Source organism: Rattus norvegicus, chromosome 17, assembly GCF_036323735.1.
Source record: "Rattus norvegicus strain BN/NHsdMcwi chromosome 17, GRCr8, whole genome shotgun sequence".
In the NCBI taxonomy this organism is placed as follows: Eukaryota; Metazoa; Chordata; class Mammalia; order Rodentia; family Muridae; genus Rattus; species Rattus norvegicus.
Window position 1 is genome coordinate 6,395,355 of NC_086035.1, and position 25,879 is coordinate 6,421,233.

Sequence of the window (25,879 nt, forward strand, 5' to 3'; positions counted from 1 at the left end):
AAATCACCAATTTCAATGTGTGTATATCTAACTATGATATTTTGTATTTAGTTCCTTCTGTTTTTAGCACAAAAGTATGATTTTTAAACAATTTTTCCTGACTGGGGGGTCTGTTCTTTGTCTGAACTTGGCTTCTGCTTCCGTGCTAGCAGCAGTCCCGCCTCTCTTGTACTGTCAGCTCACAGAGAAGAGGCATGTTTCTGCCTCATCCCAGTTCCTCACACTCTGAAGTTTTGGCTTCTTAGGTCAGCAGCAGCTGACCAGGAGGAGCCCCTTAGGTAGACTTTTAGCCTGAGAGAGAGCAGCTCAGTCGGCTTCCCAAGGCTTCCATGCCCCAGGCTACAGAGCTGCTGAGTAACCTTTCCTCTGTGTATGACAGAGACTTCCTCCCTCAGTGGCCATGGGCTGGTCCTTTGAAATTTCCTGGACTTTTTTTTTTTAAAGATTTATTTATTTTATGTATATGTGTACACTGTAGTTGTCTTCAGACACACCAGAAGAGGGCATCAGATCTCATTACAGATGGTTGTGAGCCACCATGTGGTTGCTGGGATTTGAACTCAGGACCTCTGGAAGAGCAGTCAGTGCTCTTAACCACTGAGCCATCTCTCCAGCCCCTTTCCTGGACTTTTTGGCTCTGGCCTCAGATTGGATCCAATTGCCTGGGCTTTCACAGGCCCAAGTTCTTTTTTTTTTTTTAATATTTTATTTATTTACTTTATGTATGTAAGTACACTGTAGCTGTCTTCAGACACACCAGAAAAGGGCATCAGATCCCATTACAGATGGTTGTGAGCCACCATGTGGTTGCTGGGATTTGAACTCAGGACCTCTGGAAGAGCAGTCAGTGAGTGCTCTTAACCGCTGAGCCATCTCTCCAGCCCAGGCCCAAGTTCTTTATCAGATCCCTGCCCCTTGCCAAGTGGCAGGCTCAGCTGGGCCTTGGGGAAAGTCCCAGAGAAATGGCCCGTGCTAAACTGTCTTTGTCACTTTGCACTTTCCCTCCAGAACTTTTTGCTTTAAGACATGAATATTAATTTTAAGAGTGAATGACATGCCTTTCAGTTGGGTGCCATCTGTAAATGAACTAACTTTAATATAAATGTAGCAGTGAGTTAATCCAGCAGCTGTAGTTCTTTGCTTTATGCCAGTCCCCAATAACCACACAGAGTAACAATATATATAGCTGAGCAGTCAAATGATCAACCTTTACTTTCCTGCTAATCTGACTTCCTCCCAGCCCAGCCCAGCCCAGCCCAGCCCAGCCCAGGATCCTTGCACATTGCTATTGCTCTGGCTCTGTGGGCTTCAGGTGTGCTTCCATGACCTCTCTCCAGACCCCTTCCTTATGGCTTCTGATCCTCCATCCTCCTTGGACTGATCTGAATCTCCCTTTCTTCCTTCTCTCCTTCCTCTGGTTGGCAGACATACTACCCTGTTGTCTATTCTGTGCAGCCATTGGGTGATCAGCATTTATTGACAAGGCAGAGAATAAAGGGTAAAAGGGTAAAGGCTGTTTACACAAACCTGAGACAGGAATTCTTGGTATAAACATTTCAACACTGTCTGTGTCTGGATTGAAACAAGACATGAGGGCAGAGATTGTCCTGGAATTCACTGTGTAGTCCAGGCTGGCCTCAAAGTCACAGAGATTCATCTGCCTCTGTCTCCGAGGACTAAGATTAAAGACAGACACCACCATCATTTCCTGGCAGGAATTCTGGCCTTGAACAGAACAGGGACCACATGAACCCTGTCATGTTAGCTTTGGAAGACTGAGTACAATGGTGTTTTGTTTTGATGTATTTACTATATTAAATAGTTAACACCCTGACAATAATTTATTATATTGTTTTTCAAGTGACTGCCGCTATCCTGGCCTTTTTTGCACTGTTGACCCTGAAAAAGGAAGGCGTCATCATTGCTCATGGATACTCCCTTGTGCTCTGTCCTCCCTTTGAAACATTTGTAGCATTTTATCAATTGAGCTGCTGAGGTGGTCCAACCTTCAAGCCAATGCGCTCTGTCTTGTGACTGTTTCTTGTGGTCTTTTCTCAGTTGGAAGTTGGATTCTCTTTTGTTGTTTCACTCATTGTTCAAAAACTTCTGTGTGTCCACTCTGTCAGACAGACCCTGTTGTCGTCGTGGGTCTGTGTGTCCACTCTATCAGACAGCCCCTGCTGCCGTCGTGGGTTTGCTGCAGTACTGTGTGCTCGTCAGGTCCTGACTGGGCTTTGCTGACTCTATCCCTACTTATTGCCCACAAGCTTTTGTTGTTTCATGCCAAATGTTAAATGTTGCTTTGAATTCCAGATCATATTTTACAGTGGCGTCACATGTTAGATAGTTGTGCCACATCCTAAGTCCTCTTCGGGAGGTGTTTTAGAATAGGTATTTATCACTCACACAGGCACTACAGTCAGAGTACCAGTCACTACTGACACTTAGGTGCCTATGTGCTACAATACACAGTTTACACACACTGACCCACCGAGTCTCTCCAAGACCAAGAGCAACATTGAGCAAGTGGTTTGGCCTGCCTTTTCTTTTTCTTTTTTTTTTTAAGATTTTATTCATTTATTATATATAAGTACACTGTAGCTGTCTTCAGACACACCAGAAGAGGGCATCGGATCTCTTTACAGATGGTTGTGAGCCACCATGTGGTTGCTGGGAATTGAACTCAGGACCTCTGGAAGACTAGTCGGGTGCTCTTAACCGCTGAGCCATCTCTCCAGCCCTTGGCCTGCCTTTTCAATAAAACACAGTAGTCCGTACCTGCTAGGGTCCGTGACCTTGTCAGCCACAGGCTTTGACAATGTTGACAGTAACAGGCATGAATTCCATGGTTGAAGGAATTTAAGTCCTTTCTTTCTTTAAAGTTGGTTGTAAGGATCAGTCTTTATAATCAATGTCAGCATTGTGATATAAGAGTGTTCTTTTCTGCTCTTGTCTGTTTTCCTGAAGTTGGTGAGCATGCACCTGCAGGAACGGTCTTTGTGTGATGACAGATGCTGGTCCTCCTCCTGTGGTAGAGCATCCTGATGTAGCCTCTGTTCACGAGTGTGTGGACACCACAAAAGCGTTTACAGAAAAGTTAAGGACTTCTAAAACCAGATGTGGAAATGGGCATTGTGTATTGATTATAGTTCTGTGAAATCAATAAACCCACATATTCTTCTGAATAACTTTATGTTGTTTGGTTTAGTTAAAATATGTTAATGACAGTGGAATTGTGGGTGCAAACCCAAATATTACCAAATGTGATGTTAGGAGAAATGTATTTTACATGTATGGCAGTTGGAGAAACTAGAGTAATTTTCTTCAATGTTTTCTCCTCCCCCTTTCTCCCCCTTTCTCCCCCTTCCTCCCCCTCCTCCTCCCCCTCTCTCTTCCCCTCTCCCTCCCTCCCCTCCTTCCCCCTGCCCACAGGAGTTACTGTTGACATAAGCGTTTAAGCCCCTGTTCTGAGCCATGGCCTCAGCAGTCCTCAGCTCTGTGCTTACAACTGCCTCCCGCTTTGCCCTGCTGCAAGTGGACAGCGGCAGTGGCTCTGATTCTGAGCCTGGGAAAGGCAAAGGGCGGAACAATGGGAAGTCTCAGACTCTGGGGAACAAATCAACCGCCAATGAGAAAAAAAGGGAGAAGAGGAGGAAAAAGAAGGAGCAGCAGCAGAGTGAAGCAAACGAGGTAGCCATGGCTGTCTGTGTCCTGGGGCAGGGAGCACACGCCATCAGCCTCATTGCAGACACCGTGTCAGGCACAGGACACGGCTTCCCGGTGACATTCACCTACCTGAACCCACACGCAGCCAACACTCAGACATTCTTCCTGACTGGAGCAGCTTGTGTGTTCATGCTATTAAATTAAGACAGAGACATCTTAAAGGGGGGCAGTCCGTGCCTGTAGCCCCAGCTGCTCAGGAGACTAAGCTGGCAGGGTTGCTTGAGCAAGCCTGGACAGGATAGTGAGACTTTGTGTGGTAAACAAATTAATAAATTTAAAAATAGAGATAAATCCACAAATAACTTTCCATTGTATAAGTTAATGTAAGGAATGGACTAGAAATATTTTAAAATTAAAGCCACTAGTATTGATGTGCAGAATGTAATATATTTTGTGCTTATTTCTTAGCTCAGGAATCTTGCTTTCAAGAAAATTCCCCAGAAATCCTCCCATTCTGTTTGCAATGTTCAACATGAGCTTTCATTGCCAAACCCAGTGCAGAAGGAATCACGGGAAGAAAACTGGCAAGAGTGGAGACAGAGAGACGAGCAGGTACAGCTGAGTGTGTGCCCTCCCTGGCTGTTCTGGGCCGACGGCCTGGTAAGATGGCAGCACAGCCGAGCTCTCCCCCACAGTGCTGCGGGCTCTGATGGGGCGCGGCCTGGGCGCAGTAGGTAATTCACTCGGGCCTCAGCACGCTAGCTAAGCATCCTGACCTACAACCCTAGCCCTGGTCATCTGTTTTTAGTTCATCCACTGTTTGTAAGGGAAAGTGTTAGGAACATAGAGAAATATACTTATTTCAGCTTTTGAAGGGCTGAAGAGAGGGTTGAAAAGCACTTGTTCAAATTTTTTAAAACGGATTTATAGGACTACAAATCTCTTATTAAAAATATGTAGTAACAGTTTTGCTTAAACAGTGACTTTGAAGTAAAACTTCTTTGTAACTTTGTCTGAAACTGCTGACGGCATGTTGGCTCTGCTGACCTATTTAGTGGTATTTAGTCTGTATCTCTTTGAGAGAGTACACACGAGGGAGGGAAGGAAGGAAGGCACAGAGTGTGTGTGAGAATGAGTGTGCATGTGTGTGCACACACTCGTAGGAAGTGAACGTTATTTTCATATTTACTGAACTATAATTTGATCTGTAGGAAATAGGCATTATTTTCAGACAGTACTTGGTCCATTTATTGGATTTCCAGTCATTCTGTGTTACCATTTTAAAGGAAGTAGACAAAGCTAGGTGTGGTGATACACGTATGTAATCCAAGCATCTAACCTCCTGGGAAACTGAGGCAGGAAGCTTGAGTTCAGCCTAGCTGGGGACCAATAAAGCAAACTCATGGAGGCCAGCAGTGCTTGAGCACACGCTTCAGATAAACCGTTTTCAGTGCCTTTTCTTTAGGCTCTTGCACTGTCCAAGACTTAGTATTGTGAGTACCAGTTATTACTCAGGAGCCACACATTAATGCTGTTGACATTTCCCGCTGGTGACATGCCGTTGACTTGCCGTTGGATTGTGATAGGATTTACCATTGTCTTCACCAAGGAGAATTTCTCCCAGTAGCCAGAGGGAAACTAACATAGGAAAATGAGTCAGATTTATACCGAAAGCAGTGTGTAAACTTGAACACAGTCTCCGATTACCTTTCTTTCCCATATTTGCTGTCACGGTGATCAGGTGGTTCTCAAAGAAAACAGATCACATGGTTCAGGACCTTGAGGAATTTACTAGGTATGTTGTTGAAAGACCCGGAATCTTAGAACTTGTGCTTAGAAGGAAATGCTCCAGTCTTGCACCGTGTATCAGGGTGGTCTTTAGTATTCCATGAGATAGGGCACTTTGTGAACTATCGTGAGCATTGTATGTCAGCATTGTATTCTATTCCTTTTTCTACCTATCAAAATTACTTCTGTCCTTTAAATAGCAACATAAAATTTATTTTCAGAGAATTGGTATGTCCCAATTAAGGCTCTTCTTTGTTTTGAGATTTTAGGTTTCATTCCTTTTGTTTACTTGTACACTAGTTTATCTTAGTAACAAGCACATGTGAGGGTGGCTGGAGTTGCGTGCGATGCTCTCACTCTTCACCTCTGCTTGCTCACCGCACTGTAGGCCAGTTGTCGGCTCCGCAGGCGGGGGGGGGGGGGGCAGACTAAACTTACAGCTAGACTCAGGGTCCTGGGAAAGCCATGGGGTTGTTGTTGATCGGTCGGCTTTTGTTTTCTGCACTTCAAATTTCATTTCTAAGTAAAATTCATCGGATCTATGAATTTGTGATCCACTGGGTCTGTGTAATGACCTCAGGACAGCATAATAAGAGCTTCTCTCTTAAAAGCACAGACCAAAACAACACACACACACACACACACACACTCTTTTTTATTGTTTTATCAGAATGATCTGCACTACAAATTAAATTCAGTGAGTTACTGGAAAATCAGTATCTTGCAAGGTTTCCTAATTTGTCCTGCAGTCTGACTTTTTGAAACTTCAGCCCAAATGTATGTATGATATTAGAAGAAATCACAAATTTTCTTACCACAATTAAATGTTAAAAATAGGATTATAGTGGCAAATTAACCAGCTTTGTTCAGGACAAATACTTTTAAAAAGATCACCATTGAGCTGGAGAGATGGCTCAGTGGTTAAGAGCACTGACTGCTCTTCCAGAGGTCCTGAGTTCAAATCCCAGCAACCACATGGTGACTCACAGTCATCTGTAATGGGGTCTGATGCCCTCTTCTGGTGTGTCTGAAGAAAGACAGCGACAGTGTACTCATAGATAATAAATAAATGTTTTTTAAAAAGATCATTATTATATTTTAACTTATGAGCAAACATTTTGTACTCAGTTTAGATAAACTGATTTATACTTTTTTAATGTGGCATATATATATCTTATTTTTAGTTTATTATTATTTTTTTCTTTTGGAGCTGAGGACCGAACCCAGGGCCTTGCGCTTGCTAGGCAAGGGCTCTACCACTGAGCTAAATTCCCAGCCCCACTATTATTTTTTATTACCTATATAATGATTGGGGGGTTACTATGGAGATTTTGCCTGCATGTGTGTAAGTATATCACCTGTGTACCTAGTACTTACAAAAGCCAGAAGAGGGTGCTGGAGCCTCTGGAACTGGAATGAGCCACCATGTGGGTGCTGGGAATGAGTCCTCTGCAAGAGCAGCCAGTGCTCATAAGCACTGAGCCAGCTCTCCAGGCCCCTAGGATTAAGCTGTGAGGTGCTGTTTCCTGCTAATAGTTAATTGGGATTGCATAACTCCTCAGTCCCCCGGGATCATCGTAGGATTGCAGTTTATTGTGGGCCTCCTCAGATTCCTGCATGCACTTTCCTTACCAGTCTAATTCTCATTGCATTTCCGTTAGTGTTTTTCTGTGTAAAGCTAGCTTGTTTCACTGTTTTTGTCTTGGCGAAGGATCAAGTGAGATGCTTTCTAAGGGGTGATTTCACTTAGAAAAGTTTAATTTGTAGAGTTTGATAGTTTTCTAATTTTTAAGACAGCCTTTACCCATTCCTTTTGACATTGGTTACTATTTTAGTCTGTATATTTTAAAACATTGAACAACATAACAATTCTTAGTAACTTGGGCAAAAATTTATTGAGGAGTAACTAAAACCTGAAAACTTAGGCCATAAAAGATGGAAACTAGCAAGTTCTGGGACACTCCAAGGCGGGAGCTAGCAGACACCACATCTCGGGATAACTGTCAGGTGGGTGTCCTTCCTTCCTGCATATCCGAAGACAGCGCCTGGGAGAGTGGAGAAGGCCTGGCTGACCTTCCCTGCCTGCTGTTGCTGGTCCGGCCACGTGGCTGCTGGTGTGGCACCGTGTCTGATTGGGATGCTTACCTGTCCTGTTGAATTAAGGATGTCAGAATATTTTATTCACAGTGTGAGGGGATTTTGGGGAGAAAAATATGAGATATCTATAGCATATGTAGACGTGGGTATTTACCCAAATTAACAATGAATGGGGAAATAGAAATTTCAAAAACAGGAGTTGATGCTTGTGTACAGCACAAGGTTGCTAGGATAGCATGGTTAAATAACTTAGGAAAACTGATAAATGTTCGTTTAAAGTACATCCATTTTCCTTTGCTGTGTGTATTCTCATAGATCATGCTTATTTTGAAAGTGTAGTGTAAATGGATGTTTATTGTGAAACAATCTTTTTAGCTGACCTCTGAAATGTTTGAAGCCGACCTCGAGAAGGCGCTGCTGCTGAGTAAGCTGGAGTACGAAGAGCACAGACAGGTGAGGGCGGCGGGCGGGCAGGCGGGCGTGCCTGGGAGACAGCAGGCAGTGCAGGACATGGCGCTCACCCAGCAGAAGTGAGCACTGATCTAGGCATCATGCAGCTCTGACGAGAGGGCTGTTAAGGGAAAAGTCGTGTTGGTTTCCAGTTCTTGTGTCTAAATTGTGTGACGTTTGACTTCTGCAACACCGCACTCGTTAACCTTTACTAGGATTTGTTGTTGTCATTCAAGGTGATCAAAACTATCCCCTGTCATGATTGAGGCCCTTTTGGCCATGCTACAGTCCACTAGTGTCCCTGTCCCAGGAGGGAAGAAGAGAGAAATTAAAGCACATAGCAAACAATTTTGCTATAAAAATCCCTTGCCTGTGAGGTGGTCTGTGGTATCCCGCGTGCTTTATTTTCCATGCCCGTATTCACTACATGCTAAATAACCAAAATGAAGGCTGGAGAGAGGCTCCATGATTCTGAGCTGTGGCTACTCTTCCAGAGGACCTGGCTCCAGGTCTTAGTGTCTGTGTGGCTGCAGCTGACAGCCAGCGGCAGCCCCAGGCCCTCTTCTGGTCTCCAGAGGCACTGCATTCACATAGTGTGCAGAGGTACTCATATGCAGAAAAAGACTTTTTTAAAAAGAAGGGGGGAAAGAATGATTATAACCTAAATGGTTAGGTGTCCACTGAGATAAAAATCAAACTACTATAGAAGTGAATACAATGCTTTCCTGTGATTTAGCCATTTAAATGGACTTGAAGGTTATGTTTGACAAGGCGCTCCTTTATTTCCGAATTAGTGCATATAATTTTAATATTAATGATTAACTGCTGTTGGACGGATGTCATTGTTCTAAACCTGAAACAATTAGATGTTTTAGGAGTGGAGCAAATGGTGTTGATAAAATGTCATGTTCCCAGACAGTTTTCTTGCTGAATTCATAGATCTAGCACTCCAAACCGTGGATTCTGTCAGATAGCAGTGACTAAGAGGATGGAAGTGCTACTTTTCTATGTAAAGACAAGCTTTACATAATTACGTTAATGTGCTCATGGAACTTATAAGTCAATATTTTAATTAAATACCTATAATAGTTTCTGTTTGTGTGTGCCTGTGTGTGTGTGGGCTGTAAGTGTCCATATACAAGTGTGGGAAGGCCAGAAATCAGCATCAGCCTCTCTCCATCTTTGCTTTGAGACAGGATCTCTGATAAAGCTGCGTTCACAGACTCAACTAGATTGGCTGGCCAGCAGGCCCCAGGGTCCTCCTTCCATCTCCGCAGCTCTGGGATCACCACTCACCACTCACCACTCCACCAGTTTTTATTCTTAGATGAGACTAAGGACTGAACTCTGGTCCTCATGCTTGCAAAAAGAAATACCATGGTAACTGGTCCACCTCTCTTTTTCCCTCCCATGATTCTAGCCTGGGAATTTATATAATAATGAAAGTTGGGCCATCCACTGGCTTACACCTATAACCCCAGCACTGCTGAGCCAAAGGCAGGAGGATTGCTACAGCTTTAGGCCCGTGGCTTGGACAACAGTGTGTTCTAGGCCAGCTTGGGCTACAGAGCGAACTCCTGTCTCAAAAACAGAAAAGAAAAAAATCAGGGATGTCGTTTTCTGTCTCTTCTGTTACTCACTGGCAGTTGTAGCTAATGTGGGAAATACTACATAGGAGAAACTGAGTGACCGAGGAGAGCTTCGGCAGGCTAAAAGACGTTGTCAAAACTCATGTGGTGGGCTTGCCTTCGTTTACAAGACACTGGATATTTTTAACTTTTAGATTGATTGCAGGCTTTATTTTAGAAACTCATGTTGTAAGTACAGAAAGTGAATTGAGGGACTAAATTAGAGATTATGTCAGTGTCCAAGCAAGAGAGGAGACCTAGTAACTAACAGTGGTTCACCAGCACATAAGATGTGTAGGGGGAGTGGACATGAAACAGTGAGACTCATACTTGACAGCCGTGTTGAGGGTGGCATAGCCCAGCACATAAAGGGTCCATCGAGAAGGGGGGGGGGGGGGCTCGGTTGAGAAGAAACACAGTACAGTGGCGGAGTGGGCTAAGCACAGCAGCTGATGCCTGCATTGAGAGATCATGAGTGTGAGGTGGAGACTGAAGAAACAGGTACATAGAGAAGCCAGCAATGGAGACTTAAGAGTCACTGGAGATGGGTGAGGAAAACCATACATCAGTGTTACGGAGTCAGGGTTAAGAAAACTGATGCTCTTCAGAGGCCAGTGTTTGTTCCCAGCACTTACCCATGTGGCAGCTCACGACCACGTGTAACTCTGGTTCCCAGGATCCATTGTCACCTTCCGACCTACTTGGGCCCACACATACATTCAGGCAAAACACCTATACACATAATATGAAAACATCTTTTTTAAAGACAAGAGTTTATTTTTTTAAATATATACCTTTAGGAGAAAACTGACCTTAATTTTAGTGGTAGAAAACAACAGAATCCCCATTTCAGGGGTATGAGATTGGAAATTATAGATTATTCTCTTAAATTTGCTTCTGAAGGAGAGAATAAGTTGGCAGTGGTGGGTATTTATAAACCAGTCTGTATTTTTACTTGAATGTGTCCAACTGAGTGGATGAACAGTACTCAGGAGAGTTTTCACACAGTTCGCTGGCTCAGGCTTCTGTTGTTATATTACCTGTATTTGCTAAGAAAGGTTGAAGGGTTGATGTCCTGCTTTATAAACCCGACTTAATCACTGTTGGAATTCTTTTCAGGATTATGAAAATGCTGAAAACGCTTCAACTCAGACAAAAGTTATAAATAAAAAAGATAAAAGAAAGAACCATCAGGGAAAGGACAAACCTCTCACGGTGTCACTCAAAGATTTCCAGTGTGAAGGTAACGTGTGTGTGCTCCTGCACGCCAGAGCCATCTCCACCTGTCGGTTTTGTCTTTTCCTTAACCCTGAACTCTTGTAACTCGGGCTGACTTCACACTCAGTGTGGAGCCCAGGGACCTTGAAGTCCCAGGTGTGTCTCATGTCTAGTTTTCATGAAGCTGGGATCAGACACAGAAGCTTGCTTGTGCTGGCCCAGAATCTACTACCTGAGGTCTACCCCAGCCCCATTTTGAGTCTTTTTTTTCTTCTTTTTCTTTTTTTTCAGAGCTGGGAACCGAACCCAGGGCCTTGCGCTTGCTAGGCAAGCGCTGTACCACTGAGCTAAATCCCCAACCCCATTTTGAGTCTTTGTATAGCTGTATGTATTTCGATTACTTTTCTAGTTTTGTTTTGTCCGTTTACCATTTAGAGTATAAAGTGTAACCCGCGTTTCGGTTCACTTGGGACAGCCGTGTAGGGTAACTAACTGCAGGGAATCTCCAACAAACTGACGCTCACTGCCTCACAGTTACGGAGGTGAGGAAGGAAGTTCAGTGTCAAGGTGCCAGGGTCTGTCAGAGTGATGCTTGCTGTGCAAAAGAGCAAGAGAGACAAAAGGTTCTGTGTGACTTCCTGGGGAGATAAGAACAAATGTTTATTCACCCAGGAGAGGAGACCAGGAACCTCCAAGTCTAGCTTGCTGAGCCAATGAGTTTACTGGATTTTCCTACAGAAGTATGGGTGAGAGGTCACCTGTAGGACAGCTGAATCACCTCAGCTTGGGTAATAGCTCAGCTCGAACACAGAACCCTGGAGATCTCTGCCCACACAGCAGGCAGGTCTGTGTAGGGTCTCTGCTGCCCATGCAGGCTCAGGTTTAGACTGTGTGGGGCTTGCAGAAGTGTAGGAATCTCCCTTCTCTCTGAGAAACCTTATCTCTGGGTCTCTGACCATCTCATTCTCCTTGTAACTTTCCTGTCTAGCTCTTGAATCTAATTTCTTAAAGTTCTTACCCATTTGTTTGGATTTTGGGTGGTGGTTGATATTTACAAGTGTGGCTCTGAGGTATTTTTGGCAATTCAGGAACCTGGCTACCCTTGTTCTCTGGTCCTGAGAAGCCGTCAGCACGTGACGGTTTCCAAGAGTAATCTCCTGTGGTGGTTTTGAGTGTCTTTGTTCTGTTTGTGCCCCTTCTGGGGTGTATATGACCCTGTCTGTTGTTTTACATGTGTTCTTGTGAGTCTTCTCTTAGATCTATGATCAGGGGAAGGTGCCTGGTGTGGATCTCCTGACCTCCTCCCTGTGCCTTCTCTGTGCGTGCATCTGCTGCAGCGCTGCAGCCTGTGCTGCGGGGCCAAGGCTGCCTTCAGTGCTGTGCTGCCTTCTCTACAGGAGCCGTCTGCACGTGCTGATGGTGTGCTTGGCTGTCCCCGCAGGCTTTCCTTTGAGAAAAAGAATCATACGTGCCTCATTGCTATTTTCTATAGCTCCTTTACTTCTCCCTTGGCACTTTTTTATCATAACCATTTGTATGCAAACTCCTGGTCTCACAGACACTCACCATCTTCCCTGATTTTTTTGGTGAAAGTGTCTTAGAACACCAAGTACAGTGTTTCCAGACCTGGGATCATTCACGGTGGGTTGTTTCCCAAGGGACAGAGGCTAGAAGCAAGGTTCTTTTGCTTAATAGTTTTCCAATGGCAATTATATTTTAACATGACTTTTACAGTGACAAAATTTAAAACAAATCTGTTTAGCAATAACTATTTGAGGGCTTAAAATTTAAATCAGTCAGTAGGACTCTGTAAAACTTACTATTTACCTTGTTGTACTGAATTTGTCCCTTTTCTAAAACTAAAAGTAAAACCTGATATTTTTACTTTTGAGAAAGTTAAATATAATAGCTATATTATATTTATAATATATTTAATAATATTAATATTTAATATTTATAAATATATAAATAAATAATATAATTGTGGTCTGTGCCTGTAATCCCAGAACGTGGGATGCTGAGGCAGCAGGATTGTTGGTTCCAGGCCAGCCTAGGCTGCATTGCGAGACGATCTTTCTAACAGAGCAAGTGAAGACACACTGTCCTAACTCTTGCTTGAACTTGTAGTGGACTTAAAATAAGTCCTAAGGGTTTAGCCATTACTGATTACCTGTCAAGTTATAGTTTAGAAATTAAAATTTCTTGTTCTAAAAACAGATTTTAGAATGAGATTGTTGTGGTCATTGACAAGTAGCAAAGACAGGGATCCTGCTGGCCGCTGAACATTCCACTGAACATTAAAGACAGGCAGACCTCGGGTTGGGGATTTAGCTCAGTGGTAGAGTGCTTGCAAGGCCCTGGGTTCGGTCCTCAGCTCCGAGGGGGGGAAAAAAAAAGACAGGCAGACCTCAAAGCTTCTTGTAACAGGGAGCCAGGCAACAGCCATGATTCACGTGTCATAATTAACAACCTACACACACAATTTCTACATGTGACTGGGATCTTCATATTCTCCTGTCTGCTGAAATCAGGGATTACTAACCAGTGCTCTCTCTGTCTATGTTAGTTAGAACCACTGCTGACAGGGTAAGCCGCTGTCTATACATTGACACAGTAGGAAGCCATTTGGCTCGTAGGCACTATGCCTTAACAGTAGACACGGACATTATTCTCTAAGGAGAGATGCTGTCCTGAAAACTAAATAGAAAAATCTAAATAAAGTTTTCAGAAACTAGCTTTTCTGTGAAACTAAGAGTAAACATAGAGGTTTTTGCTTTTGTTCAAGAATCAAGAAAGTTCTTCCTAGGGTTGGAGAGATAGCTCAGAAATTAAGTGCTTGATTCTTTTACAAGAGGAGCTATGTTCCGGTCCCAGCAACCATGTCAAACAGCTCATAACTATCTCTAACTCCAGTTTCAGGAACTGAAACACACACACACACACACACACACACACACACACACACACTAAATCCTAAAAAAAAAAAAAAAGTTTTCCTATAGTCCAAGTAAGCTACTTTGGTCTAAGGATAAAGCACACGTAAAAGTAAAACATTAAAGTTTACCAAGAATTTTTTTATATATATAATACATTTTGGGCCTCACACTACTAAGAGGATAGAGTTGTGGGAAATTATAGAAAAGGGGCAGCAAACCACACTGCACTGGACACCAGCAGGCCTAATGGCACCGGTGGGCTGTCCTCGTTTAGGCCCAGAGCTCCTGAAAACTCTCCACCCGATTTGCTGAGTTCCCATGGCAGGTTGCTAACATGCCAGCTCTATACATCCAAATTCTGCTGCTGGCTGGGGTGCCCTGTACCTTTCTCTGGAACTCAGTTGAGTCGCTGCATGAAGGAAACACCCCACAAACTTACTTTAGAATCAACAGGTAACTCAGTCTCTGGGCACAGCTACTAACATCCTAACTAGTGAGCCATACTGAGTTAACTCCTGTGGCAGATCCTGACGATCCATCTAACTGGGGGTGGGGGGGGAGGTTGGGGAGGGCGCTCTAGTTTGCTACATCTTCTACCCCAAGCCTCTCTCTGTCCAAAAAGCCCCAAGTCCCTTTTCTCCTCCTCTCTTACCCCCTACAGCACAGAAGTCCCACCTACTTCTTGCCCGGTGATTGGTCCCCTGAAATCTTTATTCATTAGGGGAAGGTCCTAGCCACAGGGTAGTTTTTTTAATGTTGTTAAATTTTGTAATTTTATCATTTTTAACTCTGTACCTACCTGGTCCCTGTGGAGGTCAGAAAAGAGCATCTGACACCCTAGGACAGGAGGTAAAAGGCATCCGACACTAGGACAGGAGGTAAGGCAGCTGTAAGCCGCTTGTGGGTACTGAGAGTCAAACCCATGTCCTTTGCAAGCACAACCAGTGCTGTTAGTCACAAAGCTATCTCTTCAGCCCTAACCTTTTTAAAAAGAAAAAACAACCTTTAGATTTAGGCAGAGGTAGGGCTGGAGTACAGCTCTCTGTGGGGGTCTTGTCTACCATGCAGCATGACCTGGCTCCATAGTGTGTGTCTGTAATTCAGCGTTGAAGAGGTGGAGGCAGGAGGATTAGAAGATCAGCTTCCTCCTCAAAAGTCAGTCTGGGATACGTGAGGCACAACACACGTCAACAATACTTTCTAAAGCTCCTAATCCATTTCCATGTGATTCCTTAAGTTGCAAGCAACAGTATTAGTTAGCTACACGAGAATCTGGCAAAAGGAAGCTGCAGACGCTCACAGTTTGTGTTGATCAAAAACGTTGTGATTTTGGATTTCCTTGGATTATGGCATCATGTTGCTAAGTAAAACATACCAGAAAAATTAGTTGATGTGTTTGATTGATTGATTGGTTTGATGTGAATTAATGATGTTGACATTGACTGTGTTTGGTACTGTTCTCATGAACAAGTGATGTAGAAAATGAGGCAGTCTTTCTAATCTCTGGTCATAAGAAAGGTATTCTGTCAGGCTCTTCTTTGAGGTAATTGTTTGTAGGCAAGAACGTTGCCAAGTAGATAGCTAATCACCTAACGTAAGTGCATGTCCCTGTTATCCTGACCACCCTAGAGTCACATAGTTGGTCTTGCCTTGTGCTTCAGACTGCACTGTCCCCTCCCTCCTCCTCTGTTACTCCTGCCTAGGAGAGCTTTGTAGAGTTTCTGTGTCCATGGTTTGTTTCATCTGTAATTATCACTGTTCTATTGTTGAATTCTATAAATAATATATGTTAGGGGTTTCATTACAGTACAATCAGATCATTTTGTGCATCTAAAATAATACAGCTAATAGCTTTTTTTTTTTTTTTTTTTGGAGCTGGGGACTGAACCCAGGGCCTTGCACTTGCCAGGCAAGTGTTCTACCACTGAGCTAAATCCCCAACCCCTAACTAATAGCTTTTAAGGCCATAAATTACTATATTTTTCATTTCTTTCAACAAAGAGTATTTTCAGTTAATAGCCCTCTGATTTGAGACATAGATGTATCTGCTCAATTGTCTCTCCTCTGAAAACTACATATAGCCAGGTAACTGAGCTATGTATAAAACTCACATGCTTAAAATTGAATGCTATCCCCTGGAGCAGTGGCGTCCACTAGGACATGAGGTGTACCCCTAAACTGAACACAGCTAGCAAGTCTGTGCTAGATTTTAACCTCCTGAGCCTAATGTTAGCCAGATGTGAATCTTAGAAAACCGAGTGTGTAACACTTTATTACATTCTTCTGCTACTTTTTTTACATGTTGAAATATTTGTATTTGTTAATTCTATTCTGTAAAACTTTACTTTTCTTTTTTCATTTACAGATCATATTAGTAAAAAGACAGAGGTAAGTTTCACTGATTGTCCTGTAGAAACACTGAAGGTAGTGTACTTTAATGAATAGCAGTAAGTCTTTTTCTAGAGACATGGCCACAAAGGTTTGTCTGCACTAAACTCATGTTTCTGGTGTTATAAGGATATAAATGCAGTAGAATAGAAGGTGGTTATTTGCATAAACTACAGTTTCATTTGGCATCGCTATCCTAATCTGTGAATATATCATCTTAAAAATCAAAGAAGTAACTTAGGCTCCAAATCTGTATTTCAATCTTTGTACTTATATGTGTGTTCATTCTTTTGTACTGAGGAAAACATATGTGTGCACAGGTGTGTGTTCACAGTGTATGTGCAAAGCTGTTTGTGTGTTTGTGAATGGCTGTGTGTGGAGGCCAGGGAGCAAGTGGAGATGTCATTCCTTACTGCCCTCCACCTTCATGGACCCACACGGAATAAGAAGAAAACTGACTCTTACAAGTTGTCCTCTGACCTCTGCATGTGTCATGGTACACATGTCCCCCACCTGTGGCTTATTCTTCTAGGTGTGGTGACCTGTATTTACAGATTGCACACCTGGGAGGCAAGGCAAGAGGCCGTAGTTTAACAGCCGGGGCTACATAGCAAGTCCTGAAACAAAGAACCAAAATACAGAAAATCCAGAACAAAAACAAAACAAACCCCCAAGGCTGGCAAGATGGCTCCACACATAGAGGTGCCTATGCCATGCCTGGCCAATATCACCTGTTACAATACATGAATAGTGGGGAAGGGGAAAGTGTGTGTGGATGGGCTCCTGTGAAGACTGTATTGAGATGTAGTAAGGATCTTTACATTGTAAAGCGGGATGTCTGTCCTGAAAGGGGTTATATGACACCCTTAGAACGGGATCACAGTGAGAACACGTTAGACTGCAGAGCTGGCTCAGCGGAGCAGCAGCTGCCGTGCAGTCAAGGGCCAGCGGTTGGAGGTAGAAGAGCACCCTGCGCAGAGCTGCAGCCCCGCTGGGACAGTGCAAGGCCCAGGTTCAGAGGGAGGGGAAGGAACAATGGGAAGTGGTATTTAAATAGGTTGTCTGATGTCCAGTCCTGGCCTCTGCACACATGTGCAGAAGCCCTCAAACAGACACAAACACATCCAAGACCAGACTGCAGGCTACCACTGGCACACTGCTCTGAGAAACTTAGAGGAACATGTACATAGATACTGATATCTGTGCGTGTGATGACCAGGCCTACCTTTACATCTTACCCAAGAAAAGACCTAGAACAAATCCAGACGCGTATCTTTAGTAGAGGTTTAGAAGTAGTGAAGAGTCAACTTAAGGAGAGCAAAATTTAGACAATGTGCTCAAAACCAGTGCTTAACCTAAATATAGATCAACCCTCAAGAGGGGCATCGGAGGTACGTGAGGTTCAGGGCTCAGACTATAAGAGAAGGGTGCTGAGAGGAAGCAGTTGGGCAGCTGGAGATGTTGATGATGGGGGAGCATTTGCTTGCTGTGAAATTGGCCTGGGGCTGAGTCCCAGAAAATCTAGGGAACGGAAACTCTGATAACTCACCTGGTCTCTCCAACAACAACATGTGAGGAGAAAAGTGGGCTGTGGAAAGGGGTGTTTTCTAGACTAGAAGAGCTCACCAGCCATGACACACAGGCCTTACTCAGATTATGCCATGGTGTCCTTATTGCAAAGTCCCTAAGCCAAACAAGTGTATAGGGTGAGGTAAGACAGAGTGAAGTTATGTTTAGTGCTGTTTGCATAATAACAAAGAATGGAGGTGATCCACAGGAATGCAGGGTCGGATCACTCCGTGGAGGAAGACGTGTTTGGGAGAGTGCAGAGTGGACGGCACACATAGCTCACGCTCTAGTCTCCCAGAGAAAGGAGGTGGTGGCTGGCTCAGTGGGCAAAATAACAGTTTATTTGAGTTGTATAATTTGCAATAAATTTACTATTGTATGTATATAACTAAGGCATGGAGACAGAGAATCAAAATACAGTGTCCTAGATATAGTAAGCAATTGCTTTGCCACTGAACTAAACTCCAGCCCCATTTATAATATACTGAAGGAGTTGTATGGCCATGATCATAGTCTAGATGTAGAATTGTCTACGATCTCCCAGAGTTCCCTTGTACTCCTCTCTTGAGTCCCTGACAGTGACTATTTGTTTTTAATTTCTACAGATTTGCATTCCCTGGTAACCTCTGAACACCCCAGTGTGGTCTCTTATGATTGATTATTTCCCTTGGCAGATAGAGTGTTGTTAGGTTGATGCATGTTGCATTGGTCAGTAATTCATTCCGCTAGACACGGTCACACACTGCATCCCGACACCAAGGAGGCAAGGCCGTCCTGGTCTACATAGTTCCAGGCCAGCCTGCCCTACAGAGGTAGACCCTGTCTCAACAGGCAAATAACAGTTCACTCGGCTTTACTGCTGAGTTACCATATGGCTATAGTGCTTTCTGTTCAGTCAGTCAGTGTGATGTTTATGTGGTCTGTGTTTTTCCTTCTCTCAGGAGGCTGTCTTGGATTACGATTGCTAGATTGTATAGTGATCTTACTTTGTCGGAGTGGGGGTTGGAATTGTTTGCTTGTTTGTAATGTCCTAGAGAGCCCAGGGCCTTAAGCGTTTACTACTATGTTACATCCGAAGACCTTCTAAGTTTTAACTCTTTCAAACACGATCTCACCAAGTTATCTAGACTGGTTTTGAACTCTGTATCTAGGCAAGCCTTGAACTGGTGATCCTCCTGCCTCAGCCTCCCAACCAGCTGGGGTTATAGGCCTACAGCCTGACTGTTTAGGAGCCTGTCAGATTGTTTTAGAGAGTGGGTGTGGTATTTCCTAGTCTCACCAGTGGTGTGTAAGGAATTATAGTTTCTACACACCCTTGCCAGGACCTAGTGGACATGTAGTGGGTCTCACTGAATTTCAAACGCATTTTCCTGGTAACTGATATAATTATGGGCTTGTCAAAATTTTCTGAACAGTCTTCTCAAATCTTTTACCAAATTTAAGTGTTTTATATGTGTCATTCAGAAATACCGAGGGGCTAAGATTGGGGCTGGGAGCCCTGGTGAGAGGAGGGGCAGTCAAAGGGAGGCCGGCATGGTGGGCTTGCCCTTGGTCTCAGCAGAGAGGCATGGGTCTCAGAACGAAAGGCCAGCCAAAGTGAATAGTGAAGAGTAAGGTCTGTCTCAAAGCTCAGTCAAGCAAATGGGGCCACTCAGAGTGTCAGTCCAGAAGCTGTCAGCATCACCACCATGCTGGCCCTGTCCTGTGCTTTAAAGTGAGGTCTTGCCAGAATATGGCAGTGGCTCCTGGGCATCATAAGCCTTGATGGCTTAGTGGGCTACATTCTCTGTCCTGGTGTTTGTGAGACTCAGGTAAAAGAGTGCCTGCGTGCTCTACAGATCATGAAGTTCTCTACAGCTAATTAACTCGTTTACATTGATGTACAAATAAATTTCCATTGAGACATTTCCGTTTCTTGGGTGATGTGCAGGTAAACTCTGAGCAGCCATGGATTGAAGTATGGGTGACTTCACAGAGAGTGGACTTGAGAAAACTCAGTACTGTAGCCAGAAGACCAGTGGGGACAGGAGAACATTTCCTTTAGTCTCTGCATGATAACAGTGTCCATTACAGAGTGTGCAAAACCATATCTTTAATACTGCTATTGTTTATACAGTTTATGCAATGCAGATATAAAGCTACAGTAATGGAGTCTGTGATACTGAGAATGGACATAGAAGTCGATGGAATTAGGAGTCCAGAAATAAAATTTGAGATTTGTATTGGCTTGATTTTTGACTTTGAGAGCCAGAACAATTCAGCATGGGAAAATAGTCTTCTCCATGAACAAATGCTGGATATCTCTGTGCAGAGGAATTCATTTGGATGTCTTCTGCATATATAGAAAAACTAACTCAGCATGGGCCACAGAAGTGTGGAGTGTATGTGAACCTAAAACCAAGCCAGCACCCAGCCACGGATACCAGTGAGGCCGTGCATGGGTTTGAGCCCCAACAGCACACAGGCAGATCTAGGTGGAAAGGTTTGCTAACCGTAGGATGGAATCCCGAGTCTTAGAGGAGGACAGAAGTGAAGTGGTCAGTGCTCACATTCACACACACTGAGTTCAACGCTAGCTTAGAAAAAAATTAAACTTCTGTGCTATATAGAAGACAACATGAAAAATTTGCTAAGGCAACCCTTGTAATGAGAGAAAATATAAATAATATTTAATGAGATGTTAATTTAAAATACATAATTTTTGTGAACATGTTCATGTATATGTGCATGTGTGTGTTTGTGGGGGCCAAAGGTCAGTGTCCAGTGTCTTCCTTGATTGGTCTTCACCTTTTTACTGTGTTGGGGTGTGTGTGGTGGCAAATCATTTTATTCACAGACTTGAAAGCGGGAGGGTATAGAAGAGATCCACGAAATCTGATGTCCTTGCAGGATAGATTTTCTGACCTCTCTGTCACTAACTGGGATTTGTCGCTGTGCTCAGCGTTTTACAGTACATAAATTATTTTCTTTTACATGTATATTTCTTATAAATAGACATGTATGCCTGGGGACCATGTCTGGGACAGGTCTGTACACTTGAGGCCAGGGGATGCTGCCACATGCCCAGAGCTAGAGTTATAGGCTGATCTGAGCCACCCAGAGTGGACACTGGGAGGTGCAGCACACACCCCAACTGTGGGCCATCTCTCTTGACAGAAGTAAGCAGGTGAGTATCTCAGTTAAAAAGTGAGCAGAGTGAACTGAGAACAGGACCCCCGTTGAAGGAATCAGAGAAAGAACTGGAAGAGCTTGAAGGGGCTCGAGACCCCATATGAACAACAATGCCAAGCAACCAGAGCTTCCAGGGACTAAGCCACTACCTAAAGACTATACATGGACTGATCCTGGACTCTGACCCCATAGGTAGCAATGAATATCCTAGTAAGATCACCAGTGTAAGGGGAAGCCCTGGGTCCTGCTAGGACTGAACCCCCAGTGAACGTGATTGTTGGGGGGAGGGCGGCAATGGGGGGAGGCTAGGGAGGGGAACACCCCTAAAGAAGGTGAGGGGGAGGGGTTAGGGGGATGTTTGCCCGGAAACCGGGAAAGGGAATAACATTCGAAATGTAAATAAGAAATACTCAATAAGGGCTGGGGATTTAGCTCAGTGGTAGAGCGCTTACCTAGGAAGCGCAAGGCCCTGGGTTCGGTCCCCAGCTCCGAAAAAAAGAACCAAAAAAAAAAAAAAAAAAAGAAATACTCAATAAAAAAAAAAAAGTGAGCAGAGGTTCTAAGTAAACATCTCTCACAAAAGATTCCTACAGTATCCAGTAAACCCATAAATCTTAAAACTAACGACCTGCTCCATCAGCCATAGGGAAATGCAGTTCAAAGCCCTGATGAAATGGGTGTTCACTCCATCAGGGTGTGTGTGATGGAGAATGGCAGCATAGTGCTGAGAATATAGGTGTTAGTTAGAGCTGTCTCCTGTTGCTGCCAGGTTGTGAGACCGTGAGCTGCCTGGAGCGCTAGCTGGGACGTCTCAGAAGGTTAAAGGTAGACTTGGACACCACCCAGCAACCTTACTCCTAGGTAGATGCCCGACAGAACTGGAAACACCCGTGAGCACCTTATGGATAAGTGTTCAGAGCAGCACTAGTCACGACTCACAGAAGAGCTGTTCATCGGACTGACAAGAAAGAGTGTAAAATGTGATACGATGTGGTAGTGAAAGTGAAGTCCTAGTCCATGCTATCCCATGGCCGAGGCTGGCTAGCATATTAGTAGATCAAAGAAGTTTGGAGCAGAAAACACAATATTCTGTTTATGGAAAATGTGCAGAATAGATTTGTTTATAAAGACAGAGTATTAGTGCTGCCTAGGGCTGAAGAGAATATCTGAGAGAGCATGACTGCGGAGGAGTGTGGGGGAGGAGGACAGAGAGCTGCTGGTGGTGACAGTTGCACCACTCTGATCTGCACGGGGCTTTTCCGTGGTAACGAACTGAACTGTGTGGTGTGTGTATAACAGGGCTAAAAGACCAACAGTGCCTGGACATGCTGTTCAGGGCCACACTCTCGGTCTGTGAGGAGCTAGGCAAGAGAATCAAGTCCCAGACCAAGCTGGGCTCTGCTGTAAGACCCTGCCTCTGGAAGGTGTCGTCATGGGAAGCTTCCAAAATAGGGAGAAGTGAGAGACGCTGGCCAGGCGTGCCACTCCTGCAGACAGGGGAGAGTGACTATCTCCTAGCAGCCTTTCTTTTCTTTCTCCCTCTAGTGACTTTATGAGGCTTAGTGAATGTGTGTGTGTGTGTTGAATGGTAGTAACTCATGGTTCATTTCGACAGGAATCGAATTCTTCTCAGCCTTTATCACATGATGGAGGCTTCTTCAATAGACTGGAAGATGATGTTCATAAGATTCTTGTTAGAGAAAAAAGGAGAGAGCAACTTACAGAGCACAACGGAACAGACAACTGTCCTGCCCCAGAGCACAACCAGGCATGTAAATACCATTCTCTTAAAAGCACAGTGAGTTCCTTGTTCATTTTAAGGGAGGTAAACCACAGCCTCAGTTCTAATTGTCTGCGTACAGTTTTAGGATATTAGTCTTCATTCTGTGACGGATGATGTGAACGGGCGGTTACTCACCGATGACGTGCAGCCTGTGCTGACGGGACCATACCCGGTAGTTCAGAACTGGTACCCTCAGGGGCCTGCTCTCCCGCTAGAAGTCCGGTTGTGTAAAGGACAAGCATATGGTCACATGGCTTCAGTACTGTATGAGGCCGGAGGGCAGCGCGGTGCGACAGGAAGAGAATAGATGTGGAAACCAAACGAATATAATAAAAACATCAGTGTCGCAACTCCTCTGTGGTCTTGCACGAGGAACATGATTGTTTCCTTTTCTACGTGGATTTTAGGAGACTTAGAGATTATAAGTTAACGTGCTTAGCAGAGTATATTGTTCACAGAACCCATTTAATAGTTGTTTTATAGATGCAGAGTTGTGAGTACAAGAATAATATACTCGGATTGGACATTAAGATGGGTTTCTGCAGAGGAACTAACGCTTGAACTGAAAGATGACAGGACAGAGAGTCTGATCATGCAAAGATGAGGAGGAAGAAGCTAGGCTGTCTTCAGTAAAACCACAGACACGGTGTGATTGAAAGCAACGTAATTCAAAGAATGCTGTGCAGGGGTATGGTGAGGTAGATTGGAAAGGCTCATACGATACTTAACGCCTAACTTGTGTTTTAGTCTGTAGACAGAAAAGAATTTTTGGAAAATTTTGAGCATAATAAACTTGTATTTAGTAATACAATATTTAGTAATTTTATCGCTGAGTCTAGGAACAGTTAAAGTGAGATGAAGAGTGTGCATAGGGCTAGATGACAGTGAGCGGTGAGGAGACGGGACGGCAGAGCACACTGGGCTGAGTGCAGAGTGCTGTAGCCATCTGCAAACAGTCAGGGCCAGCCTGTGGTAGCACACATGTTTAATCCCAGCACTTGGGAAGCAGAGGCATGTGGATCTCTGAGTTCAAGGCCAGCCTGGTCTAAATGAGAGAGTTCCAGGATATCCAGGGCTACACAGAGGAAATGCTGTCTTGAAAACCAGAGAGATGGGCATGACTTACGCTGGAGTAATTCCACACGTGGTTGTTGTGTTGCTGTGGTTAATGATTTATGTGGGGGCAGGAGTTGTTTTTGGTTTTTCAAGACACTTGATCTGTATAGCTTTGGCTGTTCTAGAACTCACTCTGTAGACCAGGCTATCCTTGAACTCACAGAGATCTGCCTGCTTCTCCTTCCTGCGTGCTGAAATTAAAGGTGTGTGCCAGCCCTCCACCTCAGCTCTACACATGTAGTATGTGCAAAAGTCAGTTGTTTATAGAGCACAGTCAGTCAAAAAAATTAACTATACCTACAGATAACAACATGGAGAGTTCAAAAATGCTGTGGAGGAGAAAAGTCAGTTTTAATTAGATTACTCTATTAAAGTAATACATACCAGAAGTGGTGTCTCCAGGCTGTAATCCTAGTGCTTGAAAGGCCAAGAAGGATCCTCTGGCCTCCATGTGAGCCTGCACATATAGGCACATGATGAACGGATGAACGGCCTGCATGTGAACACACAAGATGTATGAACAGATGTATGAACAGACGGACAGATGGATGGATGGGTAACGTACATACATATCATCAGACAAGATGGCAGACTAGAGAATGGCTCTGTGCAAGCCAGTGAAGCTTTTTAAGAAAAGCAGAATAAGAAAAACAATAGAGTCTACCCCACGGAGGGAACAGCTTTGGAACCCACAGAGGACATGGGCAGAGCCTGGGAGAGCTGAAGCACGGGCAGGCAGGCAGGCAGCACAGGGGCCAGCAGGGTTTCTGCACTTGGCCCTGTCTGGAAGGAGGGAAGCAGAAGCCACTCCACAGGCCATTTGCCTTTCCATTGTCAAGTGTACCAGGATCAAGCCTTTAAGAGAAGTCTGGTCACTGGGAAGATACTCAAGCCAATACATGAGAAAATCACAAGCCTAAAGCACAAGACTGTTGTAACAGAGAACACCCAGCTTCAGAGCTATAAACAATGAGAAGGGTGCAGGCCAGTCAGTCATTTCAGACGTTTCCAGAGAAATGAAGAGTGTGACCTTTGTCTTGCCTGGGTTTAACTTGTGGGCTCAAATAAATAGTCCTCTGCCTTGTAGACACTGGGGCCACAGCATGGGTCACCATATCCAGCTCAAAGTCATCTTGTGCCATCTCCCATCCCTGCAGCCACCCTTGATGGCGGCCTCCTCTTTGGACACTGCTCAGCAGTTTGTCTCCTGGTTAACCTTGGCTATGTTGCTTGTTGATGTGACCTCCATGCTCACTAAACGTGTTTCACAGGACAGAACTGTTGTTGCAGTCCTTTCTCCATGCACCTAGAAGCTACTCATGGAGCATGTGTGCGCTCCTCTGCAGGAAAATGGAACCAGGAACCAGGTTACAGTCATCAGCAGAGCCAGGCCTCATGGCATACACCTTTCATTCCTGCATAAGGAGCCAGACACAGGCGGACGGATCTCTGAACTTCGACGTCACCTGGTTTATATGCTGAGGTCCAGGACAGTGAGTTCTAGACAGCCAAGGCTACACAGAGAAATGCTGTCTCAAAAAACAAAAAAACTCACTTGCTTTCACTGTGTGTGACTAGAATCATGTAATTGAGTGAAGGTGGAGATGTAGTATTTAAAGTTGCTGAGAAAATTAAGCCTGTACTTTTCCTCTTCACCTTTTCACAAAGGACTGCTGTAAACTATGATAGGCAGAACAGTCTTGGTCAAAAGCAGTATTTTTCTTTCTTCAGGAAGTGGGTCTAAAAGATGGAAGAATTGAAAGACTGAAGTTAGAACTCGAAAGGAAAGATGCAGAAATTCAGAAGCTGAAGGCTGTGGTCACTCAGTGGGAGGTATGTACCACTTACCTTGTAGAAGAGAAGAATGGTGGGTTTATATTTGCTGGGCTCTTACATAGTTTTTATTCAGTTGCTAGAAACCATCTCCATCAGGTTGTCTAACTGATTATTCACTTAAAGTCTGAATGATGGCATAAATTTGGTTATAAAATACATAATTTATTACTTAGATACATAAACCATTGTAAGCATGTGGTTCAGTAGCATTGTTTGTTTAGTTTTTCTTTGTT

At 44.1% G+C, this 25,879-nt stretch overlaps 1 protein-coding gene and 1 long non-coding RNA gene across 5 annotated transcripts in view; one reads left to right on the plus strand and one right to left on the minus strand.

Annotated features, from left to right (window-relative positions):
* Gkap1 (G kinase anchoring protein 1) overlaps positions 1 to 25,879 on the plus strand; it is a 39,715-nt gene that overhangs the window by 5,978 nt on the left and 7,858 nt on the right. The window contains exons 2-8 of one of the 3 annotated variants that reach the window (NM_001012160.1): positions 3,433 to 3,690; positions 4,135 to 4,278; positions 7,927 to 8,004; positions 10,749 to 10,872; positions 16,149 to 16,171; positions 22,527 to 22,679; positions 25,542 to 25,643. In NM_001012160.1, coding sequence (NP_001012160.1) covers positions 3,475 to 3,690; positions 4,135 to 4,278; positions 7,927 to 8,004; positions 10,749 to 10,872; positions 16,149 to 16,171; positions 22,527 to 22,679; positions 25,542 to 25,643 — 840 coding nt within the window. In that variant the 5' untranslated portion in view covers positions 3,433 to 3,474. Of the gene's footprint in view, positions 1 to 3,432; positions 3,691 to 4,134; positions 4,279 to 7,926; positions 8,005 to 10,748; positions 10,873 to 16,148; positions 16,172 to 22,526; positions 22,684 to 25,541; positions 25,644 to 25,879 lie in introns of all 3 variants that reach the window. The other 2 variants (XM_063276552.1, XM_063276553.1) reach the window with 2 other exon arrangements.
* Positions 6,775 to 25,546, minus strand: LOC134482805 (uncharacterized). 2 transcript variants are annotated; one of them, XR_010059367.1, is made up of 3 exons: positions 22,830 to 25,546; positions 10,265 to 10,361; positions 6,775 to 8,122 (listed from the first exon to the last, which is right to left on the minus strand). It is a non-coding gene; the product is annotated as an uncharacterized LOC134482805 (long non-coding RNA). The 2 variants fall into 2 exon arrangements; XR_010059366.1 differs by lacking the exon at positions 6,775 to 8,122 and having other exon boundaries at positions 10,041 to 10,361.